General features: G+C 35.6%; 1 protein-coding gene across 1 annotated transcript; it reads right to left on the minus strand.

The window, feature by feature from the left end:
* Positions 1-919: 919 nt before the first annotated feature.
* Positions 920-25,008, minus strand: Eif3c (eukaryotic translation initiation factor 3 subunit C). The gene is given in 21 exon segments (NM_001184907.1): positions 920-1,365; positions 2,124-2,334; positions 4,949-5,036; positions 5,680-5,745; positions 5,972-6,215; positions 7,921-8,074; positions 8,329-8,454; positions 9,294-9,490; positions 9,702-9,924; positions 12,212-12,335; positions 12,845-12,963; positions 13,354-13,450; positions 14,342-14,604; positions 15,098-15,230; positions 15,362-15,480; positions 15,640-15,764; positions 16,307-16,352; positions 20,339-20,455; positions 20,659-20,848; positions 21,929-22,103; positions 24,934-25,008. Coding segments are annotated over 20 exon segments (2,853 nt in total). The 5' UTR covers positions 22,099-22,103; positions 24,934-25,008; the 3' UTR covers positions 920-1,324.
* Positions 25,009-25,234: the final 226 nt, after the last annotated feature.

The raw sequence follows: 25,234 nt of genomic DNA on the forward strand, positions 1-25,234 counted from the left end.
TCAAAAAACAAGATGGCTGCCAGTCGGCCATTTTGAATCGAATCGAATTGCTAAACCACTGCATGTGCATATGTCCCACATAAGGTACTAGGCACATGCAAAGAATGAACGGAATCGGTCCACAGGATTCTGAAATATGACGTTGGATAGACTGACGCACGGACAGACGGTCGGACAGACTCAGGAACTCACGGACGGTCGGGGACATGTATCCTAACATGTATGATCTATGTACTAAATTTGAATAAAAACTGACAAAGCATGTCCAAAATACGACATTTTCAAAAAACAAGATGGCTGCCAGTCGGCCATCTTTGATCCAATTGTGAAATAAATCATCATGGACATGTATCCTAACATGTATAATCTATATACCAAGTTTGAATGAAAACTGACAAAGCATGTCCAAAATACATTTTCAAAAAACAAGATAGCTGCCAGTCGGCCATTTTGAATCGAATCGCTAAACCACTGCATGTGCATATGTCCCACATAAAGTACTAGGCACATGCAAAGAATGAACGGAATCGGTCCAAGGGACTCTGAGATATGACTTCGGACGGACGGACGGAGACCGAATTATAAGTCCCCGTTTTCGGACTAATAATAAATGTAACAGCAGAATACGTCCTAACAACAAAGTGACTTCTAAAGACTGAATAGTTTTTGCAAACGTATACGGGCCCATTTAGTTATAAACTGACGTTAGCTTCACATTCACGTCCTACCATGGGAACAGCCAAAAACATGTTGCTTGTTTTTGATCGGAGCGGATTGCCAACCAGCTTAAGTTGATCATCAGCGCTTGGAGAGGGACACAATCAGGGACTTAGCAAGTTCAACTGGTCAGCTGTCCACACACACACACACACACACACACACACATACACATATTTATTAACACAGATGAAACATGAAATAGAGGCTGTTGGATATTTTATTTTATTATGACATGATAATCGAAACCATTCAAGCAAGTAATTTGACATTTTGGAGAAAATAATTCTTGAAGAAATGTCTATTCCATTAAGAATATTGATCACTCTCCAACTGAATAGTAGAGACCTGGAGAGGGAGGGGGGGGGGGGGGGTATTGTAGCAACAATAAAAACTTTCTCAATACTGCATCACCAACTTAAGTTAGTACAACTGCCAAACAGGCTTGGTTCATAAAAGCATTGTATAAATACATGTTTTGGACAATCTGATTACGTTGGTCATTCATGCAGTTGACAGTAAAAACCCACATAGTAACACACTGATGTTAATGATGAGATACTGTTGGATAATAACTATTCTATTTCGGCAAAGGGTTCTTCGTAAATTAATTGTATCGTTGTTGTCTTTGTTGACCTCTTCGACCACCTGTAATTAAACATCAGAAAATGCAAATTGTTATTTTGTATACAATATAATGGGAAAATTGTATCAAGAATGTAGTGTTTTCGTGTTGCGAGTCCTGATGAGAAAATTAATTGGAACTTGCAATATATTCTGTGTACCCCTCTGCTATTATCTCTTACCAAATATGCTTATTTACCAAGGGATCTTATATCCACTACCAAATACCCAGTTTATAGCCTCTAAACAACATACTGTAGAATACTTTATTTTCGCTTGGAATTTATTTTCGCTATTTTCGCTGAAGGGATCATTCCGTGAAAATAAAATCCAGCGAATATACTTTTTTTCCTATATTTCACATTAAACTCATCAAAAATCAGTGAAAATTAATTCCATACAAAACGCCCAAAAAGCCTTTTCAGCGAAAATTAATTCCAGCGAAAATAAAGTATTCCACAGTAGTGCGTGTATATAAAATTCCATGTCATATTTTAGCATCAGACTTGGTCCAGAAGACTTGCATTTTTTGCATTATTGTTTTTTACTGTAGAATTCTATGTTAAAATTCCTTTCATTATAGCACATTTTATAAAATCAGTCTCGTTTAACCCTATAAAAGCTACAATGTGCACACAAGGCAACTGTTGACCATGCCAGCATTCAATATCTCATGAAGTAAGCCAACAGTCAATATGTTTATGAGGTAAGCAAGCAATAAAAGCTGGCTAAAACATTTAAGGAAACACAGAGGAGTCTGCTGTAAATTACAATTTTCTCACCATAAGATTTATTTTGGTAATCCCTTTGCTGTTGCCCGTCACCACGATTTTGCTGCCTGTGGTAGAAATTCCCTTGTTTCATCTCCATTTGTTTTTCATTTGATTCTACCAGTATTGAGACCTTCTCTGAGAGTTGTAACGCCATACTTTGTAGCCTAGTTGGTTCACATCTGTGCATGACAACACACTCACTTGGTTCATCCCAAGATGCCTAGGGATAAATGGCAATGTACATGCCGTGTTAACTACCACTCAAAAAACATATGTATGAAGCTGCACCAACAGCGATCAAGATACAATTGCGTAGAACTTAATTTTTAATTATCATAACTATAAAATGCTAAACATGATATGAAAACATGTAAAGTTGGGCAATTTGAGAAAACAAGAACATGATTCTATGACCAAAAGCTAAAACATAGTTGAACTCTGGTGACCTTGCCCTTTGTTATATAATATAATTCCCTTTATCATAGTTTGTTTCAATATAAACATGCATTGTCATAATTAATTTTGAATACAAACAAGTTTTGGGGTTGAACCAACAGTGGGGAATCAGTCTACCAAATGTCCTTAAAAGATGTAAATATCTTACAAAAACATTGGTGCCTTATTTGTTTAATTATTTTAAGGGACATAATTTCCAGCTTTCTTCAAAGTAATTCAGATATTTTAGTATAAAAACAAATGTCTCATTGGAAAAAAAAAAGTGCTGCATTTAGATGTGAATAGATTCATAAATTGTGCAAGATAACAGAAAATTTTAGCTGGCTTTAGTCCAAGTATTTTGTACAGGTGTCTGTCAAAAATTAATGATTCACTGAGACAAATATGAACTGCCTCATTGTGTGACTACTGTATTATATGAAAAGTAAAAAAAAACACCCTTTATGAATAGCTATCATGTTGCAAGCTCTGCTTTGTATGCAAATCAACTTAAATAGTTAGTTGGTGTCCAGTGGAGGGAGAAGTCAACAGTACTGTTCCCTCCTGAGAATCTACATCTTCAAACACTGCAATCTTTGAAGTGCGTATTATAAAAACTCTATCATTCTGTTCTAATAGCTGAAACATATTCCTGTAAGTTTTCATTTGTCGAATGAACTGTTTGTCAAACACAGAATACATATATTTTAGAATAATTTTCTTTTTAAAATGTGGATGAAATGTTTTGCTTTTAATGTATTTTTTATGTATTGTTTTTGATTTGATAACTTTGAACTAAACAGATTTTCATTAGCTTCAGATCTTGATCAAAGTTAGGCACCCAGTTCATAGGAGTGCTTATATTGATTTTCTGACATCTTGTTTTCTGTAAAGATTTTATTGGTAGGTTTGCAAATGTGTATCAGACTGTGCAATCTCTCCATGAGTTGGTTTTGAAACCCAGTATGGGATTCTGAGATACATTACCAAGGATATTATTACAAGATAAATCATTTGCTTCATTGAACACATACAACAATGCATATTTCCACTGAGATCAGTGACCTTTGATGTGTATCACCAGTGATCAGTCAAGTGGAAACAGTCAAAATATTTTATCAGATTTTCTCAATTTTTGCATGATATTTTCATACAGGACATCTGTTGTTCAAACTCAGGGAAGACTTTATACTGATGAATAAGGTGACCAAGTTTGATAAAGTTTGGAATAGAATTAGTAAAGTTATTATGCACACAATAACAATTATTAACGATGACGACAACAACGACGACGACAACGCAGGACAAAATTTTTCCCTTAATATACCTTTCCCTTCCATCTTTGATGGTACGGGCAAGGTAAAAATGTAATTCACTGAATATAATCCCTAGACAGAATGAATATTTCAGGGGGCAAATTCACTTTGTCTGTTTTTATTTTGTCTGAATCTCTTGACGTCATAAATAATAGTAATACATGCCATAATACAGCATGCCATTATTCATAATTAATGCTATTTTAGTCATGCACAATAACTTAGTACACAATATCTATATGCGGTTATAATATAGTACAAATAGACAACTGTCGTACTGTGCGTACGGTGACTTGGTGTAACGTTCAAGTGTCTGAGCCTTGATTACACCTTTAGTTCAGTAACCCGGATGTGACATTACGTCATTAATACATCGTAAATAATACATAGAGTATCGATATATAAGTATAATATTGGACATAACAGCGATGACGAGAAGTTGCACTACATACATGTCAAGATTGAAATTACATTCCCACTTTGTATTATATGCAGAACACTTCCCACTGATTGTGATCACCATGAATAATGATAACACAGGGATTGCGTTAACCCCATATTTTGCTTCCCGGACTCCAATTATTGAAGAGGGACCCAGTTTTTCAGGCAAGCTGGGGTCCAATCTCTAATAAAGTTATCCAGGGTCAAATTTCAATCTCTTAAAATTTTGTAAGTGGGACTCGTCTTTCCGAGACATTAGCGCAAACCCTGTAACATCAATTGGTTTGGCAGTCAGACACCGAGGTGCTAGTGGCTCCTGTCAACATCGAGTGCTACAGAATTTTCATTGTTGTAATAGCTCAAAGTCACAACTCAAGTTTGCAATGTGTGCTTTTGGATATTTGCACGACTTATTTGTTTTAGGGGTGACTTCTAAATTCGATTAAAAGATTTTGTTGGATAAGATTTCTTACGAACTGCACAAAATCCGAAGTGCTTGTGATGTCTACAGAGATCAGTGTGAAGTTTCCAACAGATCATACAAAGTGGGAAAGCAGCTTTAAAAGAGGTCATAGCTACAACAGCAGTGTTCGTTCCCTAAATGAAATGAATATAGGTTAAAAGTTACTAGATTACACTCACCATGAGTTCTTCATTTATGATCATTTTACTGATTGTGCTGTGTACAATGTGTTTTTCCAACTCAAACATTTCAGACAAAGTAGACAAACTGAAAGAAACAATATATTATCACAGTGGTTAGTACAAGGTATTATTATACATTTAGCACAAAAAATTTACCATTTCGTAAAAAGAAAAATCATCACTCATCAAAACATTCAAATTTTCCCTTCTATGGGATAAAGTACATCACCAATATTGACGTGTTCAACATCACAGTTAAAGTGGGTCAGTCATCACCTGTGCATGCGGCAGACGGCCCATAGCACGTCAATGTTTGTAAACAAGTGTCGATTCATGAGTTTTTTGCACTTTTAGTGTGCGCAGGTGATGACCGACAAAACAAAATGTTTAGGGTTGCAATTTTGGTTATAATCTCAGTGAAGGATGACTACAAACAACAAGACAACAATGTTATCATGAGAATACTGCAAAGTATACACTCAGGCAGTACAGGCTCGCATCAAACTACACTTAAACGTCGCTGAATACGATCACCATACTGTTTTTGGGCATACCTGCAATGCAATGTTTATATGATAACCTCATATTATTTGATATTCACATCACGTCTAAAGAAATCAACGTATGATACTGTTAATATCAATATATATAGCTTTGGTATAGGACTTGTCCTAGGTTATGCCATAACAACAACAAGAAGACAAACAGATTAAAATATATGTATCTACCTTAAAGATTCGTATACACTCCCGAATGTGAATAAATATGTGCGAAGACTCTCTTCTTGAATTTTCCTGTTGAATGAACAAAAAGGAAACACTATGAAACATTATTACATTTGAGATAGAAGCTACGCCACTGCAGCACCTTGTCTTAAAATGGCATTGTAGTTGTATCGCATCGGTTGCGATATGAAGGCTATATGTATGCAATGTATTTGAGCGTCGAATACCAGGTGTGTAAGCACAAAATGTGAGCCATCCTTGTAGACAACTGCGGCCATTTGTGACGATTACCTACCTCACAATCAGTGCCCTCACAGTCTCGCTCTCAGGGAACAAATTCCAAACTTTTCCGTTCATTTTTTCATTAATGAGAAAGTTTCTACAGGCTTTCCAGTTGCCGGTTTTCATGGCCTTTGAGGCGGCTACAACATGCTCTCTCATGCTTTCAGGTGGCCCAAGCAATGCCTGCCGTTCACTCAGCCGCAGCTGATGATGAAAACTTTTACTGATCATTCGTTTACGAGTATCAAACTCATGTGCTGTAGAAAGAGAAAAGAACATCAAATGAATGAACAGTATATAATAACTACAAATCATTTAATGGTACATTCATTCATGGTACAAGTCTGCTGCCAAAACGTTTTGATTTTACGATAAAACTAAGATTCAAGCTCAAACTTGCAAGTTATCCACATTGCCAAATTGAAATTGATTTCCATTTTAAAAGTAATTTCACAGTGACATTAGGAAATATTTTTTTTTTCAAAATGATATTAACAGTGCTTTTATTTTGTGTTTTCATGAGAATTTATTTTTTTTGTCTGGGGATAACTTGAGATTCCTCTTCAAATCTGATTTTTTTGAACACAGTTTATTTAAGATAAGGTGAAATATTTTACTGTACAGTGTTCTCCACAAGGGGTTTTAGGCGGGCGGCCCGCCCATCAAGTTTTACGGCCGCCCAGTAACTCTCAACACCCGCCTACCAACGTACATCCAGCTGAAATTATTTGTAAAAAGCTTGCATTGTTCTTCCCAAGCCTAAACAAAAGAGTAGTTGCCCAACCCTTTATTTTGCTATTGTTTCAACAGTCCAAACATAAACAATGTCCATTGGAAGTCTGCAAGCAGTTATCAAGTGTATTCATGGCAATGTGTCAATCGCTTGAATTCATTGTCGCCCGACATTGTTGCCACTTATTGCTCACGATACGCAACTACAGTGGTTTCAATTTACAGCTGTATTTTTAATAATCGTCTTCCGATCACGAAAGAAAGAAGTAAATACGAACGAAATGTATATGCACAGAAAATAAACAAATATATTAGCAGATTGCATGTAAACTCGAACAAAAATTTAAATTCTAGCCGTATTTACAACGTTCGCTCGATTTTCATTGTGAAAACAGCATGGAGAAGGCAAACTGATGACCTTTTGGCCTACCCCATTCAACGACCGTCTGCTACCCACCGCTGTTGGCGCTGTAACGATTTAGTATCTAAGTTGCATAGGGGAACAGCACATTCTGGGTGTTCGTGTACTGAATTCGGAAAGCGGTAATAAACATCAAACATGGCTGCTGGATTAGTTTACCGCGAGTATTTGTAATTGAATAATATTTTAGTTATCTTTTCCACGTACTTTTTTCAATTTATCTATTTTTTATGTCTAATCTTTCGAGAACATATCAGATTCTTTTATTTTGCCGATTGCTAGCATTTTTTTCTTGAATTCCAAAACAATGTGTGAAAACGCAACGTATCGTGGCCGTACATGCGTAAATGCATCTTACCGTTCGTCGGCACGGGTGAGTATTGATGCCACAAATAAAAATGTTATGGATTTTGTTTTGACAAATTGTCTGTTTTGGCTTCATGGGCAAATCATCTCGTATATTTTCTACATTATAACTCAATTATGTTTTGTACTTGCTCTTGGTTACTCGAATTGCATTTCATGAACGCAGAATAATTTGCGAACGCATAAATCACCGATTTCAAAATTTTTGCATTTCGTAAATATTGATAGTGACCAATCTGTTTGTATTTCAAAAAATTGTAACATGTTCCAATTAAATTAAATTAAAAAGAGAATAGTAAATAACTTAGTGTGTATTGCAGTTCATGTCATAAATGCGAGAATGCTGTATGTAAATGATATGCAAATTAATATGCAAATTTATGCTAATTAGGCCACCCACCAGCTAATTTGGATTGTGGAGAACACTGCTGTAACCTACTTACCTGCCATGTATGGTATTTCTAGTAGCATAGCAGATACCAAGTATACACATTCAAGTAATTCTAAATTAATATGCATATGAAACGGAACTTGACGTCTCTTCTCTATTTTCTCCTGTTCTGGATTTCTATCAGCCATAGATCTCATCAACAAACCCTATCAAATGCAGAATAGTGTGCACATATTAACCCCAACACCAGCTAGATATCTCTCCTTCCAAAATCGGAATGAGGTCTTACATCAAATGAACCATCAAAATTGTAAGGTGGTGGTCATTATGGACCACTGATAACAAAATCTAAATTCTAAGCCTAGTTACGGATGCACTGAATGAAGACCAAAAATTAAGCCCGGTATAAATGCATGTTATTCCAAAAATATATAAATAATAGTTCTGAATCAATAAGTACCTGCGCTAAAAGTTCCTTAGCTCTGCCACCACTCTGAATATCCAGCAAGGCATTATGAGCGTCTCGTATATTGCCCGCTCTGAAAGCACACAGACCCAGTTGTACCATACTACGGTTGTAACGAATCTAGATAGAAATCATACCAATGAATGATGAATTATGTATTTAGATTTACCACGATCACAAAAAAAACATCATCAAAGTCGTAATAAAAATAAAATTCTAATGTGATGATTTGATGTTGTACACAATGCCCTGTAACTATACGACTGGGATTGAGATAGCTGATCCAATACAGAGTATACACTTATTCAGTATGCAAAACAGCTAATTAATATGCAAGAAAATTTGCAAAAAATAGGCATTCTTGCAACTGATGAGCAGAATCTCACAAGAAAATTTGGTTTCAAATGAGGCAGTTATACCACACAGCTCAGAAATACATTGGTATTATGTAAAACAACTAATTAATATGCAAAGAATGTGCAAAAAATAGCACTCTTGCAGAGTCTTGGAAGAAATGTTCAAATATGGCAGTTAATCATACAATACAGTAGAGATATGCATCAGTATTATGTAAAACAGTTAATTAATATGCAAGAAAATGTGTGAGTTGATCTAAGTCGAATTATAACAAGAGAATTGGCAGTTAAAATAGCTCTGCTGTCCTACAAGAATATTGCGGTAGCCAAATAAAGTAATGCACACCCATAAAAAACAAACAAAATGTTCACAAACATTATACACACCTCAAATATCAAAACGATCAGGCTGGTAGTTTTCAAGAAGTTGAAAATATCATTTTGTATTAATAATATTTTTTGAAAATAGAGAACTAATGATATTGTCACAAAATGAACAAATCTTATAGAGGTCCATCCAAGGTACCTATCAAGTATAGATACAAGCAATCAGAAGAAGAAGTAATCGTTGACTAACAGCTCCAACTCTGTCATCTCTCTTACCTGTGTTGGGACGTCAGCATGATGTATGGTGTCTTGTAAATGCGACATCAACATTAGATCTCTTGCTTGAAACCATCTATCATGTAACGCATGGTGATATATATGACAAAGAATGGCGCGAGTTCTTATCATGTCAGTCGAGTCTTTAGAGTAGATGAACTTACACATACGATCCATCAACGCTGAACTTGTCTCTTCTGTAAAATATGAAGATTATTGAGTACAAATTTGTCTACAACTTTCAAATTTATGACGAGACACAATTTGTGATTGAGTTAATTTATCATTAGATGTAAACAAGACAAACACACAAATTATACATACACGATGTTAAGCATAAATGATGAGGAAGAAAATTTAAAATCACATTTTTTGAATGATTAATTCACATAAATTTAAAACAATGACCTTTTTCACTTGACCCTTCTTTTTTCTCATCACTACTCTCTTTATCCTTTTTATTTTCCTCTTGTACTTTGTTGTCAGTTTCATCATCTTTATTATCCTCTGCTTTGGATTCCCCTTCCTCCTCATTTTTGGATTCTTCTTTCTTGGTTTCCTCTTTTTCCTCTTTATCTTTGACGCCACCAGTTCTTGCATCTTGTATTTTCTTCAAATTCTCATAATCATACTAGCAAATAAAGACCGCAATTACAGAGGTGTACACGGGAAAAGATGCATACAAGTACTGAAGCTATTTCATAACACTTTTTGTGATTACTAGTATTGATTCAACATTTGTCGAATTTAAACAGGCGACTAATCTCAATTTTATAATAATTCTTATTTGTATTGGTACATTGTTCGTATTTTGAGTTGTTATCATATTGTATATGAATGTACACTATGATACGCTTTCTGATTAAGAAGACATGAAAGAAGTGAATATATGCAGTGAGATATTGTTAGTGTGGGTTAGCATCAGGGTTCATAAACCTGAAATGATATAAAATTCTACGATTTTAATCACACTTCCAGGACTATTAGATTATTTTTTTTTTGTCAACATAAGAATTATAGCAGTGGTGGTGCGGCACATGTAAACTATGGTATGGTACGGTACACAGTATGGTATGGTACAGTACGTGGTATGGTATGGTACAGTACAATACAATACACGTCATGATATGGTACGATAAGGTACAGTATGATACAATAGCGTGCGGTACAAGTAAACTATGGCATGGTACGGTACATGGTATGGCACAGCATGGTAAACGCTATGGTATGGTACGGTACACGGTATGGTATGGTATGGTACGGTACACGGTATGGTATAGTACGGTACACTGTATGGTATGGTCCGGTACACGGTATGGTATGGTTCGGTACACGGTATGGTATGGTACGGTACACGGTACGGTATGGTACGGTATGGCACGGTACACGGTATGGTATGGTACACGGTATGGTATGGTATGGTACACGGTATGGTATGGTATGGTACAGTACACGGTATGGTATGGTACGGTACACGGTATGGTATAGTACGGTACACTGTATGGTATGGTACACGGTATGGTATGGTACAGTACATAGTATGGTATGGTATGGTATGGTACGGTACACGGTATGGTATGGTATGGTACGGTACACGGTATGGTATGGAACGGTACACGGTATGGAACGGTACACGGTATGGTATGGTACACGGCATGGTGTGGTACACGGCATGGTATGGTACACGGCATGGTATGGTATGGTACGGTACACAGTATGGTATGGTACGGTACACGGTATGGTATGGTACGGTACACGGTATGGTATGGTATGGTACGGTACACGGTATGGCATGGTACGGTACACGGTATGGTATGGTACGGTACACGGTATGGTACACGGTATGGTATGATACGGTACACGGTATGGTATGGTACGGTACACAGTATGGTATGGTACGGTACGGTACACGGTATGGTATGGTACAGAATAAGGTACAGTATGATACAGTACGGTACGGTACAGGATATGATATGGTACGGTACACGGTATGGTATGGTACGGTACACGGTATGGTATAGTACGGTACACTGTATGGTATGGTCCGGTACACGGTATGGTATGGTTCGGTACACGGTATGGTATGGTACGGTACACGGTACGGTACACGGTACGGTATGGTACGGTATGGCACGGTACACGGTATGGTATGGTACACGGTATGGTATGGTATGGTACACGGTATGGTATGGTATGGTACAGTACACGGTATGGTATGGTACGGTACACGGTATGGTATAGTACGGTACACTGTATGGTATGGTACACGGTATGGTATGGTACAGTACATAGTATGGTATGGTATGGTATGGTACGGTACACGGTATGGTATGGTATGGTACGGTATGGTATGGAACGGTACACGGTATGGTACGGTACACGGCATGGTATGGTACACGGCATGGTATGGTACACGGCATGGTATGGTACACGGTATGGTATGGTACGGTACACAGTATGGTATGGTACGGTACACGGTATGGTATGGTACGGTACACGGTATGGTATGGTATGGTATGGTACGGTACACGGTATGGCATGGTACGGTACACGGTATGGTATGGTACGGTACACAGTATGGTACACGGTATGGTATGATACGGTACACGGTATGGTATGGTACGGTACACAGTATGGTATGGTACGGTACAGTACACGGTATGGTATGGTACAGAATAAGGTACAGTATGATACAGTACGGTACGGTACAGGATATGATATGGTACGGTACACGGTATGGTATGATACAGAATAAGATACAGTATGATACAGTACGGTACGGTACGGTACAGGATATGATATGGTATGGTATGGTACGCTTTACTATAGTGTGGTAAGCTGCAGTATAATGTGACCTGAAGGCATACAAATATAAAATGGTTGACAAGTACTAATCTGAAACCTAGAGTGGTACTTACTTTGTAATATATGTGTTCTATGTGTCTTAAAAATATACGACACATTTCAGACGAAGTTCCTCGTTCCTCGATATATTTCTGCACTCTTACAATGATGTCTAACACTTTACTTTCGTCTTTTAATCTATTCATAATACAAAACACGACATAGTAAGGGTGGGAGGTAAATACTAAACAAAATTTCCAATTGATTAATGTGGGAACCTGCTGATTTTTGTGTGTGTTGGTCTGTCTTTGTATTTTTCTATCTTCAAATGTTACAGAGACAGAGATAAGGGCGAAGAGAGAAATGGCAGGCAATTAAGATCAGATATACTTAAACAAGTATTGAACACAGATTGGTATCTTTCTTCAGAATGTAACCATTCCTATTGAAACCCAATGACCACTTCACTGCACAAATCTACCATAGACTATATCACAATTCTGAATCATAATGAATTGTGGGACAGTTTTGACTGAATCAAACAATGATCACAAAGCATGTCAGCTTGTGCAACCTGACATAACATACCCACAATGCATTATAATTTCTTATTGTGATATGGTCTATACCAACTGGGTTGAATGGCTAACTGTTACAAAAAAAATCCAATAAACCGCAAAAGTGACGAGGATGAAACATTTTCGTACCTTTCAACGTACTCATACGAGTGGGCATCACACCCTTGAAGCATTTTAGTGAATTCTTCGTCTAATCTTTCAATTAATGTAAGAACACAACCACGTACTCGGAATGGCGTTTCAACATTCTGAAAAAAACACACAGATGGGTTACAATAGAAACGGTACTGCTGTATTGAATTAAAACAAGTTCACAGTTCAGGTTCAGTTTTCAGGCTACCTAGTGACAAGTAATGAAATGTTGCAATGTAAACTGACAACATATTCCTTATTTCAATTATTGCCAAACTAAAATCAACAAAATTCCATCATACTTAGACAGAGTACTCATCTCTGGTTACAACACCAGGAAAATTTTAGGAACTCTCATTGATAAGGAAGCATGTGTGTGACAATGTCGATCTCATGTGAATTCAACTTGTGGAAAATTAAGTCAAACGGATGCATTCTGCCTCTGTTGTGAGTATGTGTTTGTTACCATAGCAACCAGTGAACTTGTCATTTTTGTATTTACTTACATCTAAGTTTTCAGTTTCCTCTGCAATATTTTCACCAACAATAACATTGCCATTTTCTATCAAAATGTCTAATAGTTCAGAAACAAACATCAAACATCTGGAATAAAAAAAAATGTTGAAACAAGTTCATACAAATACAGGTGCACTGAGCATGGTTTTGTCTTGCAGTATACAAAACTCAAGTAGTATTTGTATTGCTGTGTAGGGTGTAGAGTAATTGAATCAGGTTTGGGGAAAGGGAATTAGGGGGGTGTATTGGTAATATTTTACCTGATAAGATCACCAAGATTTGCATTGATGAGTTTAATGTGTCTTACAAATTGGGTTTAGCAACTGAACTATGGAATATGGGACTATATTCACCATGGACACCACCAGAAATCTGACTATATTGGTCATTCAACATCTTCTTTAGTATAATGCTTTCCCAATCAGTTTCATGCATTTTTAAAGCACCACTAGTGCTTATTAACACTTGCCCAGACAACGAACAGTGCAGTTAAAGGGGAACCTTCCAAGCCCAGGGATTGCATCAAAGAATCATGGGACACTATTGTTTATGTTATTTACAAAGTTAATCTATCTTTTGTTATCCATTGTAATTTTAATCAAGAAAGTAAATTTGTTGTGAGATTAGGCTTAACTGGAAGTGCCCCTTTAACCTCCTCATTTTCAATGATGGATGGTTTGGACCAACAGGCCATTTAACAGGTAGGTAGTTTTTCTGGGGGTTTGTTCATAGGTTTGCAAATGATGAACAAACGTACATTGAACTTGTTATTTTGAACAGGACACGGGGAAACCCCATGTGAATCAAACATGGTTTTAAATACTTAAATTGTGCAAGAAACAATAAATAATCACATACTGCAACAAAGTCTGGGTTTAGTTACTGAACTGAAAATCAGTTGGTCTTACAGCATAGACAGTGAGCATGCAATGAGTGATGGAATGAGGGATTCCAGTGTACAGTAATAATAAAACTTACTTTTCCCACATTTCTGATTTCATGTTGGTGGCAATATTAGGATTATAATCGTATATTGAAGCAATAATTGAAAACAGAATCTTGACGTCAATGCCGAGCATTAAATTATTAGACACAGCGATGGATCTCAATTCTTTTAACAGCTCAATCTGTTCAGAGCGATCAGTTCCTCGCTTGCCCCTGGCGGAAAGGATTTCATTTAATTTCTTAACGACTACTACTGTAGTGATTTCAGTATCCTTTTCAAACATCATCTTGGGTTTCTGCTCATGAAACAAAACAAAAAAGTTTATTATCTTGCGATTAACTGTGCCTGCTCAGAAATATTATTTCATTCAAATGGGTCTACAGCATCTATTTAGTATCCATTGGTAAATGAAACTGGGTACTCTCTGGATGTTTTAAAGCATTCTAAAAAGTGACAATTGAGATCAAATAGCAGAAATTACCCACATGCTATAAAATACTTGAAATTCGCTTTTAATTAATTTCCGCTATTTTCAATGAAGGAGATGATTCAGTGAAAATAAAATCCAGTGAATATACCCTTTTCATATATGTTACATTCAGTACATTTAACTTTATAGTACAACATTATGTAATTTTTACTAATTCACCTTGAGATATTTAGTAAATTTCAACAAAAAATGAAATGACAGAGAGAGCAAAGATGGAAGTTTATGCATTGATTTCAAAAAGAAAATAACAATTTTGAAACTCATCACTGAGCAGCTTCGCCATTATTTTGTTACATACCGATTCAACTCTATATCCTCCTTTGACTTCCTCCCAACCCCCTTCTTCATCATCTTCTTCCTCCTCTTTGCGCTTGCCTTCCCTCTTTTTCCTTTCTCTCTTTTCTTTCTCTTTCTTCTCATCGCCAGCCCCCCTATTTTCAAAAGAGCATATCTGTCATCAGAACTGCATGTTCTATTTTATTATTAAATTTCTGTTTTCTAATTTGCCAATTTTACAACAATTCTTTATGAAGTAAAGGAGCTAGCTACAATAGTGACTTACTTTTTTAAGAACTGACGAGCTACACTAGCACCAGTGTAACCACCCTCCTCTTCAGAACTACTGCTACTATCACCAGAGGAAGAATCCCAGTAAGAATCATCACTTTCATCACCACTGTCCTGTTACCATGGAGAGAAGGGGTAAGTATAGTTACCATGGAGAGAAAAATTGACAAATTTAAAATTCATTAACATGTTCACTAATTTGGAAAAAATTCAAGCTGCTACCAGAAATCGTCAGGAGAGACGTGGAAGAAAATTACAATGCATTAAACTAACCTCAGTTTTCAGAAATTTTACTTTGTCCACCGGTGGAGCTTTGACAACTACTGGTGCTGCTGCTGTTGTTGATTTTTTAAGGAAATCACTTGCAGATATTTCATCATCAGAATCAGAATCCGTATCTGTAAGACAGATTAATTTAAAATCAAACAAGCATTGATAATGTTCCTGTTTGGTATTATCTGTACTCAATCACAATGTTCAGTACAGGTTGCATGTACATATACATGTCTACCAAAAGAACGTTTAACAATTCAACAGAATCAATCTTTGCATTCCAGAGAAACTAGCATGGATACCATAAACAACAAAATGGCCGCCAGTTGGCCATTTTTCACACAACTCAAAAATAAAATAACATGCACATGAGTAAACAGAATATTGCGAATTTTGAAATGGCTGCCAGTCAGCCATTGAATTATTAATCACCTTGTTGTGCATATGCATGTCATTATGTTCTGTCCTTGTGCCATGTTTGAAAAAAAATTGTCAAAAAATGGGAAAATAAGACCTAAATTAATAGTCCCTGTTTTCAGGGGTTGATCAATGCAAGACTTTCACTGCTTGCTCAATATAAATGCAAGGTTTGTAATGGGTGGGTTTTTGAGCCAAAGGAGACAAGTTCACTATGATCATCAGAAAAGAGACAAAACCTGATTCCTACCTTCATCATCACGAACCTCATCTTCTTCACCAGAAGCATCAGGATTCTGCAGAAAAAATTACAAAATCCGTAAGAACGAATTAAAATATGTTTGAATTAAATAAAAATTAGGTTTTGGTTCTCATTCTAGGAAAAATTTAGAAAATGATACAGTGATGAAGTTATAAATATTTTTGAATTAAGATATGTGTTCAATATTCTCATGCATTAAAGATTGATATGGAATGACAAAACACCCCCCCCCCCAAACAGAAAACAAACATTTCCTCTTTCTACCATCAGTGGTACACACTTCGACCGTATGTAAAAAAATACAAAAAACATGTTATGCGTAGGTTTCAAACTGATACGCTTGAAGAGAAGCCAATTTGTTGGGGGGTCTGAATGAAACAAACAATGTTATGGTGACAAAGGCTCAAACATGTCAGCAAATTAATTTCTTATTTTATTGAATGTATTTGCTTTTTTTTAATAATACTTACATCAGCAGTAAGAGACGAGATATTTCTTTATTACAACCGTAAAAACAAAAATACATTAGAAAACCAGGAATATTTTGACTGACTGTTCCATTTCGAAAATAACATTAACCATTCGAGTGTCAGATATTTTTCCTGCCAAAAATCAGTGCAAATATATATCCATTTTATAAAATTTTCACTAAATTTCAACATCATTTTGGACCATACAGACAAGTTCAGATATTGCTTTTAGTTTTTGATGGAAAGGTTTGTTAATTTTTATCAATATTTCATGTGGGGAGGGAGCAGACTACAGAATCAGTTTGTAGATGACGACACAAGTTAATCAAAGAAAGCTTAGAAAGAACTCCCATGTGCTGAGAGTATTGGAGACACATTAAATATAATTCGAAATTACTTAGCTGAAAACTAATTATGCAAATCAGAAAATTAATATGACCAGATTTGAGTGTAAAACTAATGAGGTCTGCGCAATGTAACAGAAAATCTATGTCTCCAAGTTTAATTGAAATGTGATTAGAACCAAAAAATTATGAATTATTATGCTTATTAGGGAATTAATATAAACAGATTTTTACCCCAAACTAATTAGGTTTGTACATTGTCCTAGAGCATCTTTGTACTAAGTTTCATTGAAATGGAATAATTAGCACCGTGAAAACTCCAAAATTTCGACCCCTCTAAAAATTCAACCGCCTATTTGTTTGCCGGGTTTCGGTGTTTTATTTACCTCCAAATTTTCGACTCCACTAAAAAATGCCGACTCATTCTTATTCGAAAATTGCGACCAGTTTTAGTTTTCCCCCAAACGAAAAAAAAACCGATGTGAGCGTTCAAACGGGACCTTCCTCAAAGGCATGAATCCGGGTTTCTGATTGACTGAGAGATTTTTATTATTTTATTGGTAACGATAATATATTCTAAATAAACGAAGTTTCAAATAAAAACGAACACAAAAATCTCGGCATGCTGCGTTTCTGAATTGTTGATTATTACTGTACTCAGTAGTGATTATAATAATGTACACAAAATAAATTTGTTGAATGGTTATGAAAAACAAATAAAAGTCAACTTAGTTTCATCGTAAGCGAATGATTCCGGTCCCGTATAAACGTTTGATGCTGTAGGATATCCGCCATGTTCTCTTAGGTCAAATAGGTCAAATCGCTAATTAACCAATCAAAAAGCTGGATGATGCCAACGTGTTCAAATTACCATAGCTTATTTAAATATGTTAATGTTATTGAACGCAATGCGGAAGAGATTGATGTTGTAGTACGATATTTTGGCTTGGATTTTGATGCGAAAACGGCATGATTTTTTTTAAATAAATAAATTAGTTGTTTTTAAAAAATAAACTGGTCATCTGAAGAATAATTTAACATTGTTCACAGTGATAACAGCTCATTCTCGAAAGGAAGCTTACCCGCTCACGCTAGTCACGATAAAAATCATACACGTGTACTCTTGAATAGACAGACGTCAATGACTACGGTAAAACTTAGACTCTATTTTAGCCGGCAGGATTGATTGAAATGTCCGAAAAATGACGCCAAAATACACCTTAAAAGTCCCATTTTATTTTCTTAAATCCCATTTTACTTTTTAATCCAAGGGCGAATTTACGGCAGAATTTGGTCCCTCAAATAAGGGACACGTGAGCTTTGATTCTAACCGGATACATTGCACTGGGTCGGGGAGATCGTTTGCTAAACTTCCATGTATCTTTTGTCCAATGGGTACCTGTACTTCGAACATTCGCAAGTTTTCCTAGGTAGTGCGAGACAGCTTTGTCTTTTGACCTATTAGTTTTGTGCTGACCTCTTCTCCGCGTCTTGATGTTTTGTTTTGCTTGTCATAATACTCACTGATTGATGACTTTGTTTAGATTTTGAGTTACAACTCGGCCACGACCTTTGCTTTTACCTTGAAACATGAGGAAGTTTACGTCAATTGACCGACATTGCATTTTTTAAAAACTAATGAAGCACACTGTCTATCATCCCCATTTTTTTTTGCTGATTTCTACTCTGAAAAATTCGACCGTCCAAAAATGCACCTTAATTTTGACTCTAAAAACACGTCACATTTCTAACACCAATTATTTAAAACCGGTCGAAATTTTGGAGTTTTTACGGTACTTTAGATATCAGTGTGAAAGCTTAAAATTGGTTAATTATGCAAATTAGGTAATTAATATGTACAGATTTTAACCCACAATTATTCAGGTCTGTCTATTGTCCTACAGCATCCATGTACATTCATTGATATGTGATGTTTAGTACCTGAGATATCAGTGTGAAAGTTGGTTAATTATGCAAATTAGGTGATTAATATGCACAAATATTTACCGGAAACTATTTGGGTCTGCATAATTCTAGATTCATTGAAATGTGATGATTAGTACTTTAGATATCAGTAGAAAAGCTGAAAATTAATTATGCAAATTAGGTAATTAATATGCACAATTATTTACCCTAAAACTAATCAGGTCTCTGCATAGTCCTAAAGGATCTATGTACCAAGTTTCATTGAAATGCGATGATTAGTACTTGAGATACCCGTGGAAAAGCTGAAAATTAACTAATTATGCAAATTAGGTGATTAATATGCACAAATATTTATCGAAAACAATCAATCTCTGCATAGTCCTTGAGTATGTAAGTACCAAGTTTCATTGAAATGTAATGCTAACTACTTATATCAAATGCTGAAAATTAATTAATTATGCAAATTAGGTAATTAATATGTACTGATATTACCATAAAAACTATCAGGTCTGTGCAGTGTCGTATGACATCTATGTACCAAGTTTCATTGAAATGTGATGATTAGTACTTGAGATATCAGTGGAAAAACCGAAAATTGACTAATCATTATGCAAATTAGGTAATTAGTATCCACGGATTATTACCAAAAACTAATCAAAACCTAGCATTAGTTCAGAGCATCTATGTACCAAGTTTCATCAAAATCCAATGAGTGGTTGTTTAGATATCAGTGGAACAGTCATGGAACCACTAAAAAATAGCTAATTATCATGCAAATTAGGTAATTAATATGCACAGATTTTTACCAAAAATTAATCAAATCTGCGCATATGTTCAGAGCATCTATGTACCAAGTTTCATCAAAATCCAATGAGTGGTTCTTTAGATATCAGTGGAACAGTCATAGAACAGCTAAAAATTAGCAATTATCATGCAAATTAGGTAATTAACGAGCATGGATTTTTACCAAAACCTAATCAAATCTGCGCATTGGCCCAGAGCATCTATGCACCAAGTTTCATCAAAAACCGATGTATGGTTCTTGAGATAGCAGTGGAAAAGTCGGACACACATACACACACACATACACACATACACACATACAGACATACAGACACACTAACTGCAAAGACTCCCATTTTGTGCTTCGCACATGGGAGTCAAAAATGTCACTGAAAGGGTTAATATTTGATTGCCTGGAGTTAGCTTTTGACAAAAAGTGATAAGGTAAAAGACCAGCTACATTAGAAATCATGAATACACATAAACAGATGACCTACCGCTTTATAGTCTGTTATTTGTTTTTCATAGTCCCGGCAATATTTGCGATATTTTTGTCTCAGTGTACCTAAAGACTTGGCATTAATCTTGTTGAATTTCTTTTTGTCTTCCCAGCACTAAAGAGAAAAAAAATCATATTTACAACAGAAGTTATAATTAATGAAAATATGCTCACGAACACATGGCCACACTGTGACAGAATACATTAAAGAAAGCTTTTGAAATTATTTTCCAAGTAGTACATTTCATACCTAAGATATACAAACATTCAAGGAAGGCTTATAAGTGTATGAAGAAAGTAAGACAATGTAAACATTACCTCATTAACAAAGTCCTCTAATTCCACCAAATACTTGATATAAAACCTTGGATGGCCTTCTTTTTCAATTATATTCTTGGCTTTCACATACACTTTGCAGAGATCTTCAAAGCCAGACAATACTTTGGCGATGTCTTTGATTTTCTTGTGGTTCTTTATCTGTTTGATTGAACTTTTAATTTCATCAAAGCTGAAGAACAGAAAAAGATGAAACAAATGATCCCTATAGACTCTTGAATGAAAAGAAAATACTAAAGACATCTCACTGATGGACAAGTCTAATTTTTTGGGACATTAAATAGCATTTGTGGTAGTACTACAAACTGATTTGAATTTATGCAATAAGATTTCATTGAGGTTCTTGACTGTAATTTTTCTGAAATTTAGTCTTGCAAGGAAATAAACCAAATACTGAAATTTTCTGACAAAATTTTTTAAAATTTACTGTAACTTCATCTACAGTCAAAACCTCTTTGTGTAGCAGCCACCCAAATAACTTCATAAAATTTGGTCAAGTCAAAGTAAAAGTACATGGGGCTGGCAGAATTAGGGTTAAAATGGTCTCTATATAAGCAGGTGATCTTTACATGAAGGTTGGATTCTTTTTTATGGTTAACCAACTCGTACATTTGATATAATATTTGTCCAGGAAATTAATGAGATGGTACTATTGCAACAAAAACGCATTAATTTGAGTTGATTTAAATCAAATAAGCTGGACTTAAAAAATTAAAATTAAAATTAAAATTAGAAATTAAAAATTGTTTTATGAACAGAATGCTAATTATTATTTAGGTCTTCAAACAAAGGCGAATCTGCAAAACTATTGCTGAAAGGTTTGAATTTTATAGTTATTTTTGGTTTATTATTTTTATTATATAAGAATTGTTACCAAGTACTTTGATACTGAGATTTTATTGTTTGTGTTGTAGCCCTTTAAGCACCACAATTTGGGTAAATTTCTTCAAATTTTCTGTTATTTTCACTGAATTCAATCTTAATTTTGGACTGAACAGAAAAAATGTGACATTGCATCTAGTTTTTGATCAAAAATTTTGAAATTTTCCTAACATTTCATAAAGAAAAGAACAGCCTATAAATGGAACTATTTTTGTGGATGGTGCCTGAAGTTGATTTTGGTGTTTGAAAGGTTAATTACTAAAAATAAACCATTAATTTAGAAAACTGAATAACCAGTTAACTTTTGAATTTTGCCTAGGACTGAAAACTAATTATTGTTAGAAGACCAATGAAGAGGCAGTACTCTTACCGTTTATCTTTAGCACTTCTGACAACTCGTTTTGTATCTTCTTCTTCATCACTGAACATAAATACTCGGGCAGCTGGTGCCGCAGGTTTCTGTTGTACTGGGGCGATATCATCATCACTTTCATCGGAGGACGACTCCGTACTTGACCCAGTTGCAAAGAAACGTGACATGGTGCCTAAAATTGAAATCACAAAAATCCCATACATAATGATAAATATATTGGGACAGAGTCAACAAGTGCAGAAAAAACTTGATCTCAGGCCCGATTGATGCTCTGGATCGAAACTAAGCACGTGCCGAGATTTCCTGCCTGAACGCTCAGCACGAATCAAAATCACAACCCCAGCAGTGAACTTACAAGAACATATACTGATTCTTACTAGTATGACATGACGATGCAGTGAAGTTATGTATGGTCGGATGCTGTAGTAATGAATGAAATTGAATGCAAACCGTTGCTGCTATAACTGTTTTTCTCTCGTAATGTTACATCATCGTGAAAAAATACATGACTCGTAATAAATACCATAACAGCAAATGAATATAATTACAATATAGCAATTATTATTATCATCATATGCTATAGTTTTCCCCATTTGGGTCAAATAACAGATCAACGAATGAGGGCGTGATTTTGGCATGAAGCAAGGTGGCTCCCAAGCGGGTCCCGACTAACGTGAATGCAACTACTGTAATCCCTCTCCAAACATGAAGGATTAACAATTTCGGCACATGCCAAGATCTTGTAACGTGAACATAGGTAAGTGTGTGAAGCGAGGCTGATTACGTGTAAACCCTTTTCCAAATCCAATATGACATTGTAAAAACCTCAAATTCTGATAGGGGTGATTTATAACGTGCAATAATTGACGACGCATGATCCTTTAAGCCGTAAGCAATATATGCATTTTTGTGTAGATCAGTGTTCCCCCCAGGCCTTTCAAGCACTGCGGGCCCGCGTCGCTTAGACAAACAGCCGCGTCGCTTTTGTTTCGCCCGCAATCCTTGAAATCCTGCCCGCGACACTTATTCACATTGTATTGTTTACAAGTGTCAGCCTCGTCTAGCACATCTTTAAAACAATAACATGTATTGATCGAAAGGTAATCCCGCCTTTGTACATAGTTAGCCTTACAAAAACAGTGATAAAAACGGAAGTCTACAAGAAGTTACCAAGTCTATCAAGGGTGCGGAGCTGGCAAACCCAAAATACTAGGGTAGTAATAATTTGCCCATTGCGCCGAGATGGTTTATCCCGAGTTGCTGCACTGCGATTAATTGCGTATTTACTACTTCATCGCCAGTGACACTATTTCCCAAGAATTAAAAAAACAAGCGAAATTAAGTCGCATCGGAAAAAAAAAACTGTAAATAAATCGAAGTAAAAATTATTCAACTGCAGACGAGACCGACGAGGAAAAAACGAACCCTGACCTCTAGAAATACCTCATTCATAGTGCGTCATTACCGAGGAACGCCACCCTAAGGCGACGTAACGCATGTAGTGACATCACAACCGATGCATGCTGGGTTACAACGGAGATTTTGATTGAGGTAGCAAAGATGGCGGCGCAGAGTGCATGTTTTTCCGCGATGTTTAAAAACAACATTTCGTTGGCGATTTTGATGTAATTTCTAAGTTAATCATCAATGAATCGTTTTAATTAAGCAAACATTCTAAGTTTGTGTATTTTTAAACAAAAAAGTCAGGGACCGATGATCGCAACAGCAGCGGTGAATACCCGTTCAACGCAATGCCGTCAGCTGACAATGATACGGTGATCGTAGAGTTACACAAATAATAGATAGATCAATGAAAAATCGCTGACTTTAGTTTTGAAATGCCGTTATAGAAAAAAAATGTCATTATTGATTTATTAATTTCTTCATACAGATTTTACAAATTTAACAAACAAACCCCCCCCCCTTTCCTGTTCTATTTCAAACTGTATTTGACTTGATGCACACATAAAACACAATGAATGTAAATGATAAAAAATATATGAGATATGTATCTCTTCTTTATTTCAGTTACAATGTTTGTTGGGGAAACTAATTATTATGCAAACAAAATTATGCAAATAAGATGTATTGTTATGTAAATTAGCCACGATGCTTGGCTTAGAGTCTGGGGAGAACACTGGTAGATAATCTCTTATTCCATGATGCAATTACAATTTTGTTCTCACTTGTTTTTGTTTACAGTTGTCAATAATAAATAGTGCAGGCCACTCGCAATGCAATCTCTGTAGATAATAACATGTGTATACATCTACATTGTATATATGGGTGAATATGGAAGAAATCTTAATATCCTACTGTAAAATACTGTAATTTAACTAGAATTAATTTTCGCTGGAAAGACATTTGGGTATTTTGTATTGAGTTTATTTTCACTGATTGAAATGTAAAATATAGAAGAAAGAGTATATTTTATTTTCACTGAATCATCCTTCCAGTGAAAATAAAATATTTTACAGTATTTAAGGGTTTGAAAATTCAAGAACTTCCGGCTGATTACAGGCGCTTTCACTTTGACTGTTGTTTCCACAGATTATGCAAAACATCTTGTAATGTACATCAATAGCAAGGCTTTTCATTTTCTGAATTTGTGTGTTTGTCAGATTGCAAAATTTGCATTGCTGCAGTGCTAGTGCATTTGTTTATATGAATTTGAACATATGGGCGTTTCAAATTACTAAAAACAACAAATTATAATTATTATTACTCTCTGGCTGTGATACTAACGTTTACTGTCAAGTTGTCAACAAATCTGACGAGGCACTGATGGTTTGATGGGTTTTGGTAAGAAAAATATTAAATTGCATCCCTGGTTATTTCAGAGCGCTAACTGTATGGTGGCCATTTTGAGTCTCTTGCTTCCTTACTACTACACACGTGGGATCGGTTGAAAACGAAAATCAACATTACGTTTAGTGTGAATCAGTCGATATTCACGTGAGTAAGAGGATTAAATCGCATGATGATCGAAAAAGCACACTCACCTAACTGTGTGTTTTCCGTTCACGAAATACCTTCTCCAGTTCTCAAAACCCTAAGCGGCAAATTTCGCAACTTGAACTCTACGTCACGAACACTGACACACTAAAAAAAATATACAAAAACAAAATAATTAAAAGTGTTTACAACAATGTATCCAAAAATAAAATTTATCAATAAATATAAATATAATTGGTAAACAAGTTATTCAAACATAAAATCCTGTGAGATTGCGAAAATATTGCTAGTGTTTCAATAACAAATTAAAATTTATCTTGCACGAGGATGGATGCTACACACATTATC

Source organism: Saccoglossus kowalevskii, chromosome 16 (genome assembly GCF_978046115.1).
Source record: "Saccoglossus kowalevskii chromosome 16, keSacKowa6.1, whole genome shotgun sequence".
Lineage (NCBI taxonomy): Eukaryota > Metazoa > Hemichordata > Enteropneusta > Harrimaniidae > Saccoglossus > Saccoglossus kowalevskii.